General features: G+C 38.5%; 1 protein-coding gene across 1 annotated transcript in view; it reads right to left on the minus strand.

Annotated features, from left to right (window-relative positions):
- Positions 1-1,021: 1,021 nt before the first annotated feature.
- Positions 1,022-16,046, minus strand: part of ANKRD13C (ankyrin repeat domain 13C) — a 28,640-nt gene continuing 13,615 nt past the window's right edge. The window contains exons 5-13 of the mRNA XM_050900848.1: positions 15,691-15,736; positions 13,919-13,985; positions 12,272-12,416; positions 11,374-11,505; positions 10,261-10,422; positions 9,426-9,505; positions 7,778-7,876; positions 7,018-7,118; positions 1,022-5,860 (exon numbers count right to left, since the gene is read on the minus strand). Of these exons, the coding sequence (XP_050756805.1) occupies positions 5,730-5,860; positions 7,018-7,118; positions 7,778-7,876; positions 9,426-9,505; positions 10,261-10,422; positions 11,374-11,505; positions 12,272-12,416; positions 13,919-13,985; positions 15,691-15,736 (963 nt within the window). The 3' untranslated portion in view covers positions 1,022-5,729. The remainder of the gene's footprint in view (positions 5,861-7,017; positions 7,119-7,777; positions 7,877-9,425; positions 9,506-10,260; positions 10,423-11,373; positions 11,506-12,271; positions 12,417-13,918; positions 13,986-15,690; positions 15,737-16,046) is intronic.

Consider the following 16,046-nt stretch of genomic DNA (forward strand, 5'->3'; position numbering starts at 1 on the left):
TCCCTTTGCACCTCGCCATCGGGGCGGCCAAAAGCGGCTTCTCTCTCTTTTCCTCTCAGTCGAAACTCACACTGGCAGCAGCGGGGTTTTTTTGTTCCAACTTCTCGGGTACCCCGTCAGCACGCAGCTCATCCTGCAGTATTTCATTTGCAATGAACGTTAAGTGATGCCTGTCACATGAGAACACAGCACCGCAAGCCAGATGGAAAAAGCGATGTCCTGCTGTTGATGCTGGGGAATTCTGTTTCCGTAGCTGGGCTGTCATACATGGATGAGTTATCGTATGCGAAAGAAAAATGTCTTGCTCAGTCATACCTTCACGGTAATCAATCTGGGAAGGCCCTAGCGTGTGTTGTCACGCTCATTTTAAAAGTACTTCATCATAGCAAAAGCCAGCCTTGTAGCTACCCACAATATTTAATGGTGTGTTGTAGCAACATAAAAGCTACAACTGCACAGTTTACTGAAATCTTTGGTTTTAACTGGTGATGTTTTAAGCACTTTCTGTAACTCCAAACAGGAGTTCTCCTCACCCTTTATAAATACGAGATTTTGAAAGTTAGCAAATCCTTAACTACAGAGGGATGTCCCGATCCCTGCTCTGCAAGCTCAACTTCTGATGCTTGCAGGAGGGCAGAAAAGCAATTCTAAGTCAACCCCCCCCAAAAAAACCTTCTACGAGGCAAAATGAAACTTTAGAAGTTCCAGGTTTTGCTCTCCAAGTCACCCCAGTTCTTGGAGAGACTACCGTTAGGACCAATTGTCACATCTTGTTATTTAAATGAGTACATTTCTGGATTTGGGAGATAAAACTTGTGTAATTACTGACCACCGTTCAGCAAACTTAAAAGCTCTCCCTCCCTCCCTCCCTCCCAGGCAGCTATTTCTAAACTTCTGACTCCTTAGCTCTAGGTAAATGCCAGAAGCTACTGTCCATGTCCTTCCACCACGGCTATTCCGCTGCGTACCAGACAGTCCAATAAAACTGGGAGCTTTACAGAGGGTAAAGAACAGTCTGTAATGAAAATGCAGGATTTTATTTAAAAAAATGACGAATAAAATGCCCTTGCAGAATGTAGCAGTGTGAGCTCGTCCCCTCAGATCGAATCCCTGCTCAGAGATGCACGTCTACAGCGTATATATATCCCGAAAAGAGAGTTAAAACTTGATTTTCACATGTTGAACAGTTTCAGAATCAAACAGCATATTTTGGTCTTTATTCTAACAAATGATACAACCAAAAATTACTATTAGTGAAGGTAAGTTAAAAACATGGACCAGACAACTAGTAAAATGCAAAAAAGTGACATTGTTTCCATGATAATTACAAATTGTAAGGAAAATAAATGTGAAACTGCAGCATTACAGGAAATTTGTTAATACAGATTAAATAATGCGGTTATCCTTGCATGAATTACAAATAAAGAACAAATACATTTAAAAAAAACGGACAGTTGCTCTGAATATCAACTTAACAAGGTGGGTTTCCAGCACAAACATATCCGGGGTTTTTTGTAACAAATCGTTTCCATACATAAATCAAGAATTGCAGTAAAGTGAGTACAGTGACTGGAACAGCAGCTCCTTGCAAGGAAAAAGAAAACGCATTCCCTTTGCCACAAATTAAAGCAATATTTTGGAAGACCAGTAAAACAGTTTGGTTAAGAAACAACCCTAGGAATTCTTTTGCAACGATTTATTTCAGTTTACCAAAATTAATGGCTGTCTTTTAATCCTCAGTCATAAAAAAACCTCACAGCCATCGGGGGAAAAGAAAAAAAAAAGGGGGTGAGATCAGAAAGAACCAATGCCCCCGAGTGCGAACGGCGGGGCTCGCCCACAGCCCCGCGACAGAGCTTTCCCCCTCCGCACACATCACTTGCGCACCGTTGTCAGCTTCACCTCAAAGACCACCACGGCGTCAACGTGCACCTTGATTCTTGCCCAACCTGTGCCAGCTCCCTTCTTCACCCCGCTGGTGTTCACCATAAACGATACCGCACACCGCAGCTGGCGTGGCCAGAAAGGCGGGTTCGGTTGCCCAGATGTTCTTGCGTTCCAGGCTATCTTGTTGCAACGGCAGTCCCCACACGCGCCCGAGTCAAATTATCAAGTTCAAGCTGACACGCTTCTCGTTGCGCAGCAGCGATGAGACAACCTCTGTAAAACCGCTGTGGATACGCATTCACTCTACAGGGGACCAAACCTTCCCTTAACACCCAACGTGGTCGCAAGGAAAAGATGAGGGGAAAAACAAAAATGAAGTTCTGCTAGATCAATCCTGCTAGAAAAAATAAAACTTCCAAAAGATATCTGACCAGGAGATCGCAAGCGGCAAAGGACACCGGTGCCCGCAGCACAGCTGCGGACTGAGGCTCCCTCTATACCAGAAACGCTTCACCCATCCACAGCGCCGGCAAAGCTTCTGCGCAGCCGCATCCATACCGGCAAATACGCACTTTGTGTCAGGACAACACAAAAACCCTTGCAAGCAAAACAAACTATCGCGGATAAAACATTTAGATCAGTGTGGACAGAGTCGCCACTAAAGAACGGCACCAGCACAGCTACGCGGCCGGGATCACATCTCTTCACGCCCGTGCCAAGACGCGAGTCCCGAAGGTAGGCCCAGCCTAACGTCCCTCTCGCTAATGAGGATTCCTGCCGCTTGCAGTGTATCCATCAGGAAACCATGCCCCAAGTGTCCCCATGCTTTAAGTTTCAAAACCCACCACTAGGAATGTTTCAGACGGAAAACACATCACCAAAAGTTGGAAGGAAATGTACCGAGAAACAGTTCACCGAGTCTCACTTCATGAGGCTGTCACAGGAATCTGAGAACAGTCACTGAACTGGAAAGGACAACCTGGCTGGGGGCAGATCATTCAGCTCCATCGTAAGAAGAGGAGAAGTAGCAGGGCGTGTTCATCAGAATAATGTAAAAAGACTACAGTCAACCAAATCTGTGTCCACTCTTCTCTGCTGACACTCCAAATGAGAGCAAGCCTTAATATAGCAACCCACTATAAAAAGTTTCTGCAAATCTTAAAATGTATCAAAGTTAGTAGTTGTGTAATCATGAAGGTTAAAAAAACCCACAAAACCTGCAGCCGGAGTCCACGGAAATCACCGAAAACATTTCCACAAACTGCAGTGGGCTTTGAGTCGGACACCTCATTTGCCACCAGAAGACGACACGGGCTGTTCTATAGGCAGATGGAGATACACAGAACCCCGTTTTCACGTGAGGCTACAGAAAAAGCTTTGTTCTTTTTTTTAAAGTCTAGAATCCAGTCCATTGCAGTCGCTATATTGCCTAAACCACGTAGCTCCAGGTACGTATGCTCCTTCCTATGTCAGCAAGCTCTGTGATGGTAATTTGGAACAACCAAAAACGCAAAGTAATACGAAACACGTGGTTCCTTCCCCGTAATACTGAGAAAAAGGATTTCTAACATTCACCTGATGGAGAAACGGTCTCCTGCGTTTGCTGAAATTTCCAAGGAACTCGGTGCTCCTGTACGGCACCTGCGCTCCCTTCAGCTTCACACCCGGCACAAGACCCGAGCCAGCAGCACTACACAAAACATTCCACCCCGCAACGGGCAGCTGTAACAGAGGGCGACAGGAGAAATCGGTGTTTGGCCCCCCTGACACTTCATCCTGACCTCCAGCACCGACAGGCGAATTCAGCCTCTACATACATTCAGCCCTGGTCTCTCACGGCAAGGATCTCAGCTGTTTCCAAGGAGGAGCATGAGGTGGGTGTCAATTTATACCACAGATGTCAAACACTTTAGGAATTCATAATTACTTGGAAGAACAAGTTCTATCATCCCTACTGAATGTTCAACATCTGCTACTGATACAGTACTTCAAAAGTAATTACAATTCTACATTTCCCTTTGCTTTTTTCCCCCTATAGTTTTATTTTCGATTTGATTTTGAATTAATAACTCCAGTGTATCGATCACAGTCTGCAAAGTAAACACGACTCACCTGTCCAACTTGCAGGTTTATAGTGATGCTGGAAAGAGGATCAACCTCAGCTTCCTATTTTCAGTTTATCTGTACTTTGCTGATAGTGATTCACTAGGACTCCACTTACGGAGTGGATACCGTCCTTCTCTAGAGCAGCCTCTTTGGGTTTTATACAGACGGATTCCAGAAGTTTTGAAAGAACGTCTGCTTCAGACATGTACTTCCACGTTCTGTCGATGTGCCTGACAAGTCAGCTTTTATTGCCTTGTGATAAGCCATCTCCATTTATCACCTGCATGGTTAGTTAGGTTGGTTACCTTTACTAAGCGTTGACGGTACTCTTTGTTATAAAGTTTGATATTCACTCTATTGATTTCCAGAAAAAGTTTTAACTACAGTGCACAAAGAATATAACTTTGAAAATATTTACATTTTTGTACAATTACACCACAGCACTTTAATCTAAATTTCTTAATACAAACAAATAGCACCATTAGCCTTTTGCACAAATTCTTTCTAACAAACCAAAAAGCTGGATTATTGTCAAATTAGGAGACTGGAACCACTTGGAATGAGAATAAGCTCAAGAAGCCAGAGTACTGGAACGCCTACCTATTCAAAATATTAAGAGGAAGGAAATTAATCTGGAAACATCCTCAGCATTTGCAAATAAAATCTTCCAATGGGAGCCCTATTCAATGTGCACTACAATTAAACTAACTTCAAGGGAAACTTCTTCTTGTATGAAGATTTAATGCTTGAGCTTCTTGTTCTAGTAACTCTTTATATGCATCCCATGTTTTCGAGTGGCTGCTGAATACAAATGCAAGATAACCTAGTTGATGCTCAACCAGGATGGAGCAAGTCTCCTAAGTGCATGTGACAAAAGAAGGAAAAAGTGACAATTTCTAGCTAATGAACCTCCGAGCACGCTAACCAACACAGCATCATGGACACAGCAGGGACCACCAAGCCAGCATGATGAAGAGAAGTTAAGCGCGGAGCCAGTGAAAGGAAGATTAACAAACAGCTCCGTGAAGAAATGAACGGTTCGGAGAGACACGGATAGCACCACAATGGACTGCACTAAGGTGCTAGAGGAGGTACCTCATTCCCTGCAGAGCGAATGCTGTTTCTGAAGTGTATTGCAGGATGAAAATGCAACTGTTTAATGGTTACCATTTGGTTCATTCATCTACAGAAAATGCATTCCTTCTAACATACGTTCAACTAACATTCAAATTACTGAACTATACATAATGATACATAGTTTACAATTCATGAAAACAAAGCTTGAAAGAATATAATATGGTCATCTTAAGTATGGTGGGATGTTTTATAGGGCTAATATCCAGCCAAGACATTTCAACTTTTATGCTAATGGTCCAAGAGTGCTTTTTGTATCACCAAGAAATGTAAAAAATTTAAAAACGAATGATAGTCCTCACAGCTGTTAAGTATCTCAGGGTCATCGAGGTGTCAGACTACCACGCTTGCAGTACTGGATGTATAAAAGTGTGAAGGACACATCAGAAGACTTGCTGTAAATCAGGAACTAGATTAGATGCCCATTATAGTGAGTATCAGTACATCAGTCATTTGATGCGTGTTCCCTTTTCTTCCGGATTATTAAGTTTATCCCTTCCTTTATGACCCACTTCTCTATCTATACCTGTGGGCCGTTTGCATCCACTTGCTTTGACTGTAGTACGCTGGTATTGTTATTCACCATTAACCTTCCAGTTTAGTTAGAGATCAGGAAAACGGCTGGGGTCCTCCTTGTAGTCATCAGGAATAGTGAAGATGGATTCATCAAATTCATCGTAACGGAACTCCTGAAAAGTCACAGTGGCTGTGATGGTGGGAAATACAGGAATATCTAGATAGGAAGCAAAACGGTACAATGAAAGGCAAAGAAATACAGGCTTACCAATAATTACCAACTGTTACTTAAAGATTTGTAACTTCAGACTTGCTCAAGACGTAGAAGCTTGTTTAGTATTCCATACAATGGCGATTCAAAGCTCTTAAAAAAGGAGGTGGTTTAAAAAAAGTTATTTCAGAATATACTCAGATACCCTGAGCACAGAAGCCATACCCAACTCAATACACCATTCAAAACACTGTTAATTTTATTAATTCAGTGGTTTTCCTTTCTTGGTGTGGACTGACGACGTGGAAACCAAGGTGCTGTGAACATACAGATTAATCTGTTAGAACAGAGGACATGGGCCTGAAGGTGATACAAGATGAAATAACCTTGCCACACATAGGCTTCAGTTGAGCAAATCCACATGAAAAGACAAACCTTTTTAATGTTTCCTTTAAAATATAACCCTTTTCCAGTTTGAATTGAGGTTGAACACTTAAGAGTTATCCTCAATAAAACTGGCTTGCCCATGAACTAACTTAATGAGCTAAGCAAAAATTCAATCCTCAATAAACAGAGCTGTGCAAATATGATAGGAGGTAGAACATAGTCTGTTCAGATTTGTCCAGCTTAAACAGCTTACTGGTATGCAAGAAATCCTGTAACACTTAGAAAAGGTACTCTTACTTTTTGGCAGTTTATGCTGTGATAATCTATACCATGAATAAGTTGCTTTATACACTTCCATTTGTTAGGAGTGTAATAGTTTTCTATTCATTTGTAAGTGAAAAATACATCACCAGTAATCCTTGAGGAAAAAGGAATACAAAAATGCTACAAAATACTCAACTTGTGACTGAGATCATCCTTTCATGCAAGGATAATTCAGCATATCTACGTTACTCTTAGAGCAAGACCCTAGTATTAGGAAAATGTAAATTACAGAGCTCTCTTCCTGACTAGAACTATATTAACCTTTGAGCTGCAGATTTCCTACCTACTGTTACTTCCACTAACTTAACTATGTTCTCCTAAAATCTACAGCAATGCACTCTTATGTGAGAGAGTTCTTTTCCAAAACTCAACAGAAGTTTTGGACATATTGCATGAATAAGTACACACGTTTTGGAAATAAAAAGCCGCAAGAGTTGTTGTGGTCATCTTACCTAATTTTACAGGAAAGCCTGGTGGAAGCTTCATTTGAACAAATTCTCTAAGTTTGTTAAAGTGCTTGAAGGGTGCAATTACTTCTAAAACATTCAACAATCTGAAAAGGAAAACAGATTTCATTACAAATTCTTGTTTCACAAGCTTTCCCCCCAGAAAAGATAAATGGCCCAAAGAGCAAAGTGATAAAAAAAGGAGCTGAAAAATTACATCGTGCTTATATATGTGTCTCTATCTCCTTAGAGCTTCAATATCAGCATCCTCACATCCAGTTCTTAGTGATCCATATCGTATTACCATAGGTGTACAAAAATGAACATCAAGATATTAATTTCTTGTCCTCATTTTACACAAGAGACTGAAGCATATAGTACCACACCCTCTTCTCCATGGCCATAAGGAACCTGACCTGGTTTTGTACTGGTTTAGAGGACATAACTTTGTGCTGAAACTTGTTACGGGGAAAAACGTTTTAGAATTCTGTAGAATCAGGCACATCAGTATTGTGACAAGTTAACGATAAACCAGGTCAAACCTCTGGTCTTATCAAGATAAGCACTTGGCTCTTCCAATAACAGGCACACCAGCACTGAGGTCTCTAATTTTGCCAGTTTACTTGCTTAGCAGCATGACTTCATTCACAGGTTTTTAAACTGCCAAATTCCCATATCTGAAGATGCAAAGAATTCTGCAGTTTATAAGCACATTAAAGTATTTCCTACATATAAATAACATTCATGGCCAATAATTTTGACTTACGATTCAATTCCTAAGGGAAATTCCTGGCTCATAGCTATCGTGGCTTTAAAGGTTTTCTTGCTTTCTTTGCAGACCAGCTCTCTACCCAGATGAGGAGCTCTGAGGAGGGGAGAAAGAGAATGTCAGTTTTTCTCTCAGTGAAACCTTGGTTTTAAAGGCAGGCAGACAGACTCAGGTTTGAAAACATCGGTAAAGAATCCCTAAAGCAAATACTTTAAAAGCTGTGCATGGTAAAGATGAGTCTAACCGTCTTAATTTAAATTACTACGAGTTCTGCTAAACCAGGAGACAAGACAAAAACAGTTAGGGCAATGACTTAAGAAAAATCTTCAAATAATTCCTCATAAACATTATATAAATAAACACTGTAGAAAGACATGACAACTACCCAGAAATATATACAGCTGATTTCAGATGTTAATTAAAATAGTCTATATGTGAACCAAGTATCAAGTTGAACTAGAAAAGGTTAATTTCCTTTCAGCCTAAAATATGAAACAATCTCAGAGAAAGCGAAAAAGTTACTCTACTATCACTAGAAAGCAATACTGGAAAACACAGGACAGAAAATTCTGTTATAGGAGAGGAACAGGCAGGTAACAAATAAGATAACAAATCTTTTCCTCTTTTGCTTTATATTAGCTAGAAACCTAGATTTCCTATTAAACTCCCTTCAGTTAATCAGATTATTAAACAAAGCAAAATCTTATATACATACATATTTCTGTCCCAACAGTAATAGCGGTTCAAGCATATCCTATTTATTCTCCTTGAATATTCATTCTATCTCAAATACATTAAAAATTAAATCAATTTTAAAACCCCCCAAACCCAAAAAAGATCCATGTGCCTTTTTAGTAAGCCTGTACTGTCATATCATCGTATTCCCTGGTAACATCTGACTACAGGCTAGTCTAATATCTTTGGAGAAAGGACTTTTATCATTGTTACTTATGTGACACACTCAGTACATTTTTTCGTCCCTCTACATTCAACTGCCAGACAGCATGCAGTCCTAGAAAATAAACTCAACTGCTTCCATCTTCTACAAATGAAGCTGCTGTAAATTAATTTAAGTTATAGCTGTTCGCGACCTAGTTACACACCTAGAGCAGAGTATCTTGCAAAGATCTAGCCAGTACTAGGAGATCTGTATGTCCTTGTATTCCAGAAGTTTGCATTTTTGTACACTGCCACTGCTACTAGAGTCTCATTAAATCATAAACTTTTATTTTAAACATGGTGAACTGGATTATTTATTACTATCATAAGTAAAGATAAATGAATTACAGCAATGAATTTGTCAGAAAATCTTCCTTAAAAAAAAAAAAAAAAGCCAGCTTAGCTGTGCGTATTTTCAAAATGTTTAAATTTCAAGCCATGGGTATCAGGTAGACACCCATCCAATATTTTTATCACCAGTTGATGCAATAATACTGTTTATGTATACAGGTATCAGCTTCCCAGCCAGCCTACTGAAGAATGTTAAACAGCTGAGACATCAAACCCAATGTTCCTCTGTCCCCAGAAAACTATAAACAAAAAGCACCCACAAAATAGAAAACACAACCCCCCCCCCCCCCAAACCCCAAACCAATAATCTAAAGGTGTCTATGGAAGTTAACGTCAACGAAACAAAAATACTTACTTTCCATTTTCAGCAGATATGTACTCTTCCCATGTAATCGTATTGGGTGATGGCGGAGTAAGCGACTGCCGTCTGACAGGCTGTTCAGAAAAATAGGTCTTAACTGTTTATCTTTCCTTATATTCTCTTAGAATTTTGCCATTCAAAAGATACAACTGTACTTCAATTCTACGGAGAACAGCAATATAGTCTATTCAGTTTGTAGCTGATACTTCACTGGGCTTTTCCATCTCCTGCTCTTGCTCTCATAGTCTCTGTTTAGGTATTTGGCCTCAAACTATTTTACACAGAAGCTGGCTGTTTTAATACATCAGTTAATCAGTTAATTCAAGTGTCTGAATGACAAGTAACAAAGCACAAGCTAATACAGAAATAAATTATTCATTTTTAAAAGGCTGTATGCGTGTTGCCAGATGATGTCTGGCTCATTCTGAATAGCGCTTGATTTCATGGTGATAATAACAGGCTTAATCCATTTTAACTAAGCTAAAGGAAAACACGATTGAAAAGAAAACCACAAAGGCATTCTAAACAATAAACATTTGGTCTAAAAGAAGTGAAAGTGATTTGCCACAGTCAAAACCATCATCTTTTACTAAGAGACAAATTAAGACTGAAATATCCAACATAATCACAGAAATTCCTCAATGTGTGCACTAATCAGGATAATTAACGTATCACCATGATTATACTTGTAGGTCATATTTGTAATTTTAAAATTAAGACAATCAAAATAGAATAAAAACACTATCTATAGATTTTGCTAAATGACTGTTGTGAAAGATTATTCTCCTATGCAAAAATTCACATACTGTGAAGAATTACTTAAGTATACCTCAAAATTTTGTTCCATTAAGTTGCCACCTTTACTCAGGCTCTCCATGATAGCTTTATTTCGAAGAATATCCTCCTCACTGAGGTGTTCTCTTCTTTTCCTTGATTCTAATACAAGTCCATTAACCAAGTAGAAATCTGCCAAAAAGTTTCCTACTCTTTCCTGCACGAAAGGAATTGGACATTAATGACTCACAGAAGATGAAATGAAAACACTTAAATTCTTGTATATCCAAATAATTGCACTTCAGTGCAGTAAGATAACTTCAGGATTGAAATGTTGTAATTTACACAACCAACCACATGAGCTATCAGTGGACAATCCCAGTAAGGTATGTAGATCACAAACGCAAGAACTCCATCAGGAACAGATATTTCATATCAATGGAAACTTTAATACAGAAAAGATTGTTTAAGAATTTAAGAGCGGCCAAGGGAAATCTGACTGACATCCCCTTCAACAGCAAGCTGCGTTAAAGGATAATCTACACATGTAGAATACGGATTTGGTATTCAAAAGGAAGAAAGTTCTGAAACACTAGCTCAGACGAAAACTTGGGATGAATGGCACTACCTGAACAGATCCAGATGAAAACAAAACCCTTCCAAGCTAGTCAGAAGACAGCGATTTCCTACTCAAAGAAGTTACGAATGCGGCCGTTTCAACTTTTTCACAGCTGAGAACTTGTACCTCAGTCAGACTGGCAACACAGAAAGGAACACCCAAAGGAACTACCCAGAACACTCCCATCTTCCCGCATTTCTCTGACACAGGAGCGCACAGAATCCTTACTGCACGCCCTGGAATGAATGTGCAGACACCATATACTCCTACAATAAAGTAATTCGCAGTACAATCTGTTCTCCCCGCTGCCCAATAGCTACAGTTTGCTATCTTTCTTCCAGGCTACTTTTTTCTTATGAAGGCAGTCCATCATATATCTTCTATGTGGTCAAACTACGGACAATCGTGGGGGGTAGGGGGAGACGTTTTTCCTCCATCCTGAACATCTTATTCTTTTACTCCTTATTTCTTCCCAACCACACCATCATAAGGCCGTCTGAACTATTTTGTCCCCAGTAATGCAGTCTGTGAAATTTTCTTTCAGCTTACTGTTTTGTCTTCTCGAAAAAGCCATCCCGTTTGGGCACGTGTGAAGGTAATTGATTTGGTTGATAATGTTGCTGAGTAAATATCACTGCTCATCAAAATGTCAACCTCTTCTTCTGTTTCCATCTCAGATTCCTAGAAGAAAAATTCCCAAATACTGAATAGAACTTAATAATAATGATTACTACTTCTAAAAAAAAATAAAAATAAATCAATAAACTTTTTCCTTTGGAACTTTTCCCAGAACTAGCATTTCCTGAATTTTCAAACTGGTTTATAGAAGCTCTGGCCAAATGGTTACCAAATAGTTTAATCTTAAATATTAATGCAAATAAAGCATCCAAGTGTGATTTATCCAGAAGCTCAGCAGCCACACCCTTTCCACGGGAAAGATCCATATGCTTAAGTGATGGGTGGATAAAGCTACAATTAAAAACTTGACTAAATACAAGGGGTCCAATGAGTCATACCCTTGCATCGTTAACAACTAAGCTGGCCACAGAGTGACTAAATGGATGCAAAGCAGTGGCAAGCAAGTTTGAAAATCCACCTAAGGACATCTAAACTAAGCCCACTGGAAAGATTAAAAGTAGCACGCGTCGTAACTTAAAACATATTTGCCTATTCAGAATGATAAAAGGTTTTTCCAAAAGATGCACATTCTAGCTTCTTCCTCATTTAGAAGTCTGTATTCAAAAGCAGTGTTTTTCATAACAAAATTTTATGTCACCTATACAGCTTAAGTTATAACAACTGAACAAAAAATTATTTGGTTTGCATTTCTTTGGAGCTTGTTTGGGTCTTTTTGAGCAGCACATCTTGTTTAATAAAATAAGTCAGGCTTCTGATGTGAAGTAAAAGCTTGAGGTATTTCACACCCTACATTCACAGAGATCTTTACCTCATGATGTATTCGCTGGTAAACTTTTTGTTCATTGTCTAAAACTACAAAAGATTCAGAGGGTGCGGCATCACCATTAAAAATGAAGCTTAAATCCCCTCGTTGGCACTTCATGTCGGTAAAGTCTATGAGAGTTGTGTCTAGCCTGTGAAAACATACCAATACTTTAAAAGTTACCCATAAACACTCAAATACACTAGGAAGTTCAGTTTGCAAGCAGAAGCACTTTTTTTTTTTTTAAATCACAACCAAACACACTAAGGCCTAGGTTTTCATAGAATATTTCATAAGTAAAGCCTGGATGCAGAAATAAAAAAAAATGCTATTAACAATGAATAAGTTTCACATTATAACGTCTCTACCATTATAAACGCATTCCAAACTATTCTTACGCTAACTTCATAGGAAAAGGTAAAGTTTTCTTCAGAAAACTTTATTTCAAAGCTGCCAGCATGAGGAAGTGACAGAATTTATAAAGCCAGTACGTGCCACCCATTGTGAAATACAACTACTCCAGGTGATCAGCACCCTATTCTACAAGAAGCAGCCACTGATTTGAGTAACAATATCAGGACGTGACCCAAATTACGAAGAGGACTAAGAAACAGACTGATTTTTTTAATTTGACTTATTTTAGTTGCTATTTCTATTTTTTCCCCTCACCAACACAAAAGAAATGCTTCTGCTGACCTGAATAACTAGAAGATGGAGCCAAGGACAAAGATCTCTCTAGCAATTCATATCCATTATTGCTAGAGTATTTACTTCTTTAACAAAGATGGCTGAAGAGCCTGAATTTAGTGACCACTTCAGCTCTAAGGGGTGATTGCTTAATACTCATCATATATTGGTCTCTGATTTCAAGAAAGAATCTGCAGCTATTTCCATTCAGTGCCAGTCTCGTAACTCCTAGTCTCGTAGAAGCAGAGTACACAGAAATGAGAAAGAAAAAAATGGTCTCAGACTCAACTTTGACCTAAAAAGTCAGTTCACACACCTATGCTAACAGTTTTAATAGAACAAAATTTTCTACAGATTGAATCTTCTGAATCATATTCTTGACTTTTTGTTTGTTTTAAACTTTGGAACCTAAAGAAAAAGACAGAAGACGACATTTAAATCCAAAACCCCAAACTAAACCAGTTAAAGAGCTGAGCTTGGGAAGACTCCTGGAAGCACTCTATTGAGTTCGTGAATCTGTCACATTGAGCATTTTAAAAAGAGAAACTATACCACTTTTTTTTACTACATAGGCTAGAGCAGCAACATTTCTCCACAAAATACTGAAAGCTCCTTTATTTGAAATTGTGTTAAAAATATCAAATTCCTATTTTTCAATTAATCATTGTCATGTCTGGCAGACAAAGCCTTATACAGCTTAACTGCTTTTATATTTTATATAAAAGTGACTTTATATTTTAAGTGACTCAGGAACTGAAGTTAAATTCAGATCAATAGAGAAAAAAAGACAGCCTGAAGTTCAAACCACTTCTTGCCTCTAAACACCAATGTACAAACACAATGCTGTGTCACAAACATTTGCAGACTCCTCAGTGATTTCTTTCAGACCACACTGGAATCCAGCATTTTCACTAACATGCAGATATTTATGACTTAGATAACACACACTGTAAAATCAGTACTTACCTGATATTTATACCTTGTTTGTGTATTTTACATGCATCAGAAGGCAGAATTCGGGAAAGTAAAGGCACTAAAGGTAGGGAGAGAGAATGCAATTAGGACATTAAGGTTTCTCTGCAAAGTATTTCTATTAAAACTATACGTCAGTTTGAATCTCGATGTATTTTAACACAAACACAGCCTACCCATTTTCCATCATAATCTCAATACAAATACAACTGACTAATACCAGGGTTATTTCTATTCAATAACTGCAAAACTGACTTGTAATTGTACAGACTACTTTCAGCATCAGGACATAATTTAAAGTGTCCTCAGCCACAGCTAAATCACTTACAAATTCTAGTAACTTGTCTTCCAGCTGTTTGAAATTTTAATTCTATGATTTGATAGTTTACTTATACATTATACCAACTGAAAGCCTAACTACAATTAAAGCAGAACACGCACAAGCAGAAAAAAAAATCCAAGGCACTAAGCTTAAAACATCAAGCAAACATTAAACCACCAGTGGAACTGAAAGCCAGTATAGTATTACAAGATGGGTATGAGAGACTGCAGCTGTCCTTATTCTAAAAAGGACCTTTTACTTTATAGCAATAAAACCAATTCAACACAATGGCATTTCAATGCTTTCTTCAAAATGAACTACAAAGAATTAAGACCACCTGTAAAATGTAATTAGCTAGAGGACCAATAATTAGGAGAGAGGCACTGCCCAGAGCATCTTTTTCCCTTCAAGAATGAGAATATACAGAAAAAACTAAATAACGTAAACAGAGGCAGAGTGAGACCCCTGGCGAAGAGGACCCCTGGAAGTTGGCTTTACCTCTGGCATCACTTTTTCTGTGCAATGTCTGACTGCCACCATCATACTCTGCAAGCCAGGCTGCAGTCTCATCACTAAGCAATGTCTTAGCTTACTCCATGCCTAGCTCTACTCTCTTTTTTATGCTGACTCTTCCATGAAAGAGTCCACTCTTTAAATGCGCAGCACATGGTAGGTCACCTAGAAAAATGAGGTGTTTGTTCCATATCTGTTCAACAGTTGATGACAGCCTGGCTGCTCGTTCCTCCTCTGAATATTGGAAGAGGCATATAGTGCAGCAAACACTTGGACTATGCCTATATGAAAGTATATAAAATTACTAACTTAAATTTCAACCAGTAACAGAAGGTATCACTTCTGATATTTTGACATTATTCAGACATGCTGATCGTTGTTAATACGTTTTTGCTAATTTATTTAGATGTTTCTTCTACAGATAAGGGGAGGTGGAAATTGAGAAAACACTTAACGTTATACAGCCACATAAAAGAAGCATTAAGGTGAAGCTAGGTTTGAGGAACCTACCACATAGTTGCACTTAACTGACAGTCACCATTCAGAGTACAAGCTGAAATTCAGGAAATTAAATGCCCCAAGTCCAGTTACTCAACTAAATTGTTCAAACCACTGCTCTGTAGTGACACCAATCAACCAGATAGAAATGTTTTAGTATTTTACTCTAATAATCGATTTCTTAAAGTAAACAACAGCTTGTTCCCCCCCATATTGTGTCACTGGATTACAGAATAGAATTCAGCTCCAAAAATGAATACGCAAAAATAATTCAGCACACAAGTTGTCTGTCCTTTCTTTATAACTTAGATCTTGAGAACTGGATTGTGAACTTTCCAACATGCAAACCAGAAGAGAATTTAAGCTTGAGAGAACAAGCATGCTGAAGACTGATTATATTATCTCCCTATGAAAGGAATATGCAATTGCTTACCCCAACTTTGAAAATCCCAGTGAAGCTCTAGATAGAAGTCACCTAGCTGAGATGAAAAGAATATATTAACAAGCTTTTTAGTCTAAATGCCAACTGTAAAATTTGCTGAAAGACAGGCACAAGTTGTGTTTTGCCAAAGAAAACTTTTTCTCTAATGTTAGTATTTGAATTTATACTGAACTTAAACATTTCTAAAGCTTTAACTAGAGTAGAATCAATAACGATAAAATGACGTAACTAATTTGAACTACTCATTTTTAATGAATTCTTTTAAATCATAATTTATACAGCTATTAAGCTGTGGATTGTAAAAGATTTATTGTAAATATATGTCTAAAAAAAGATCTATGGAGCTC

The sequence above is a fragment of the Gymnogyps californianus genome, chromosome 8, assembly GCF_018139145.2.
Source record: "Gymnogyps californianus isolate 813 chromosome 8, ASM1813914v2, whole genome shotgun sequence".
Classification (NCBI taxonomy): Eukaryota; Metazoa; Chordata; class Aves; order Accipitriformes; family Cathartidae; genus Gymnogyps; species Gymnogyps californianus.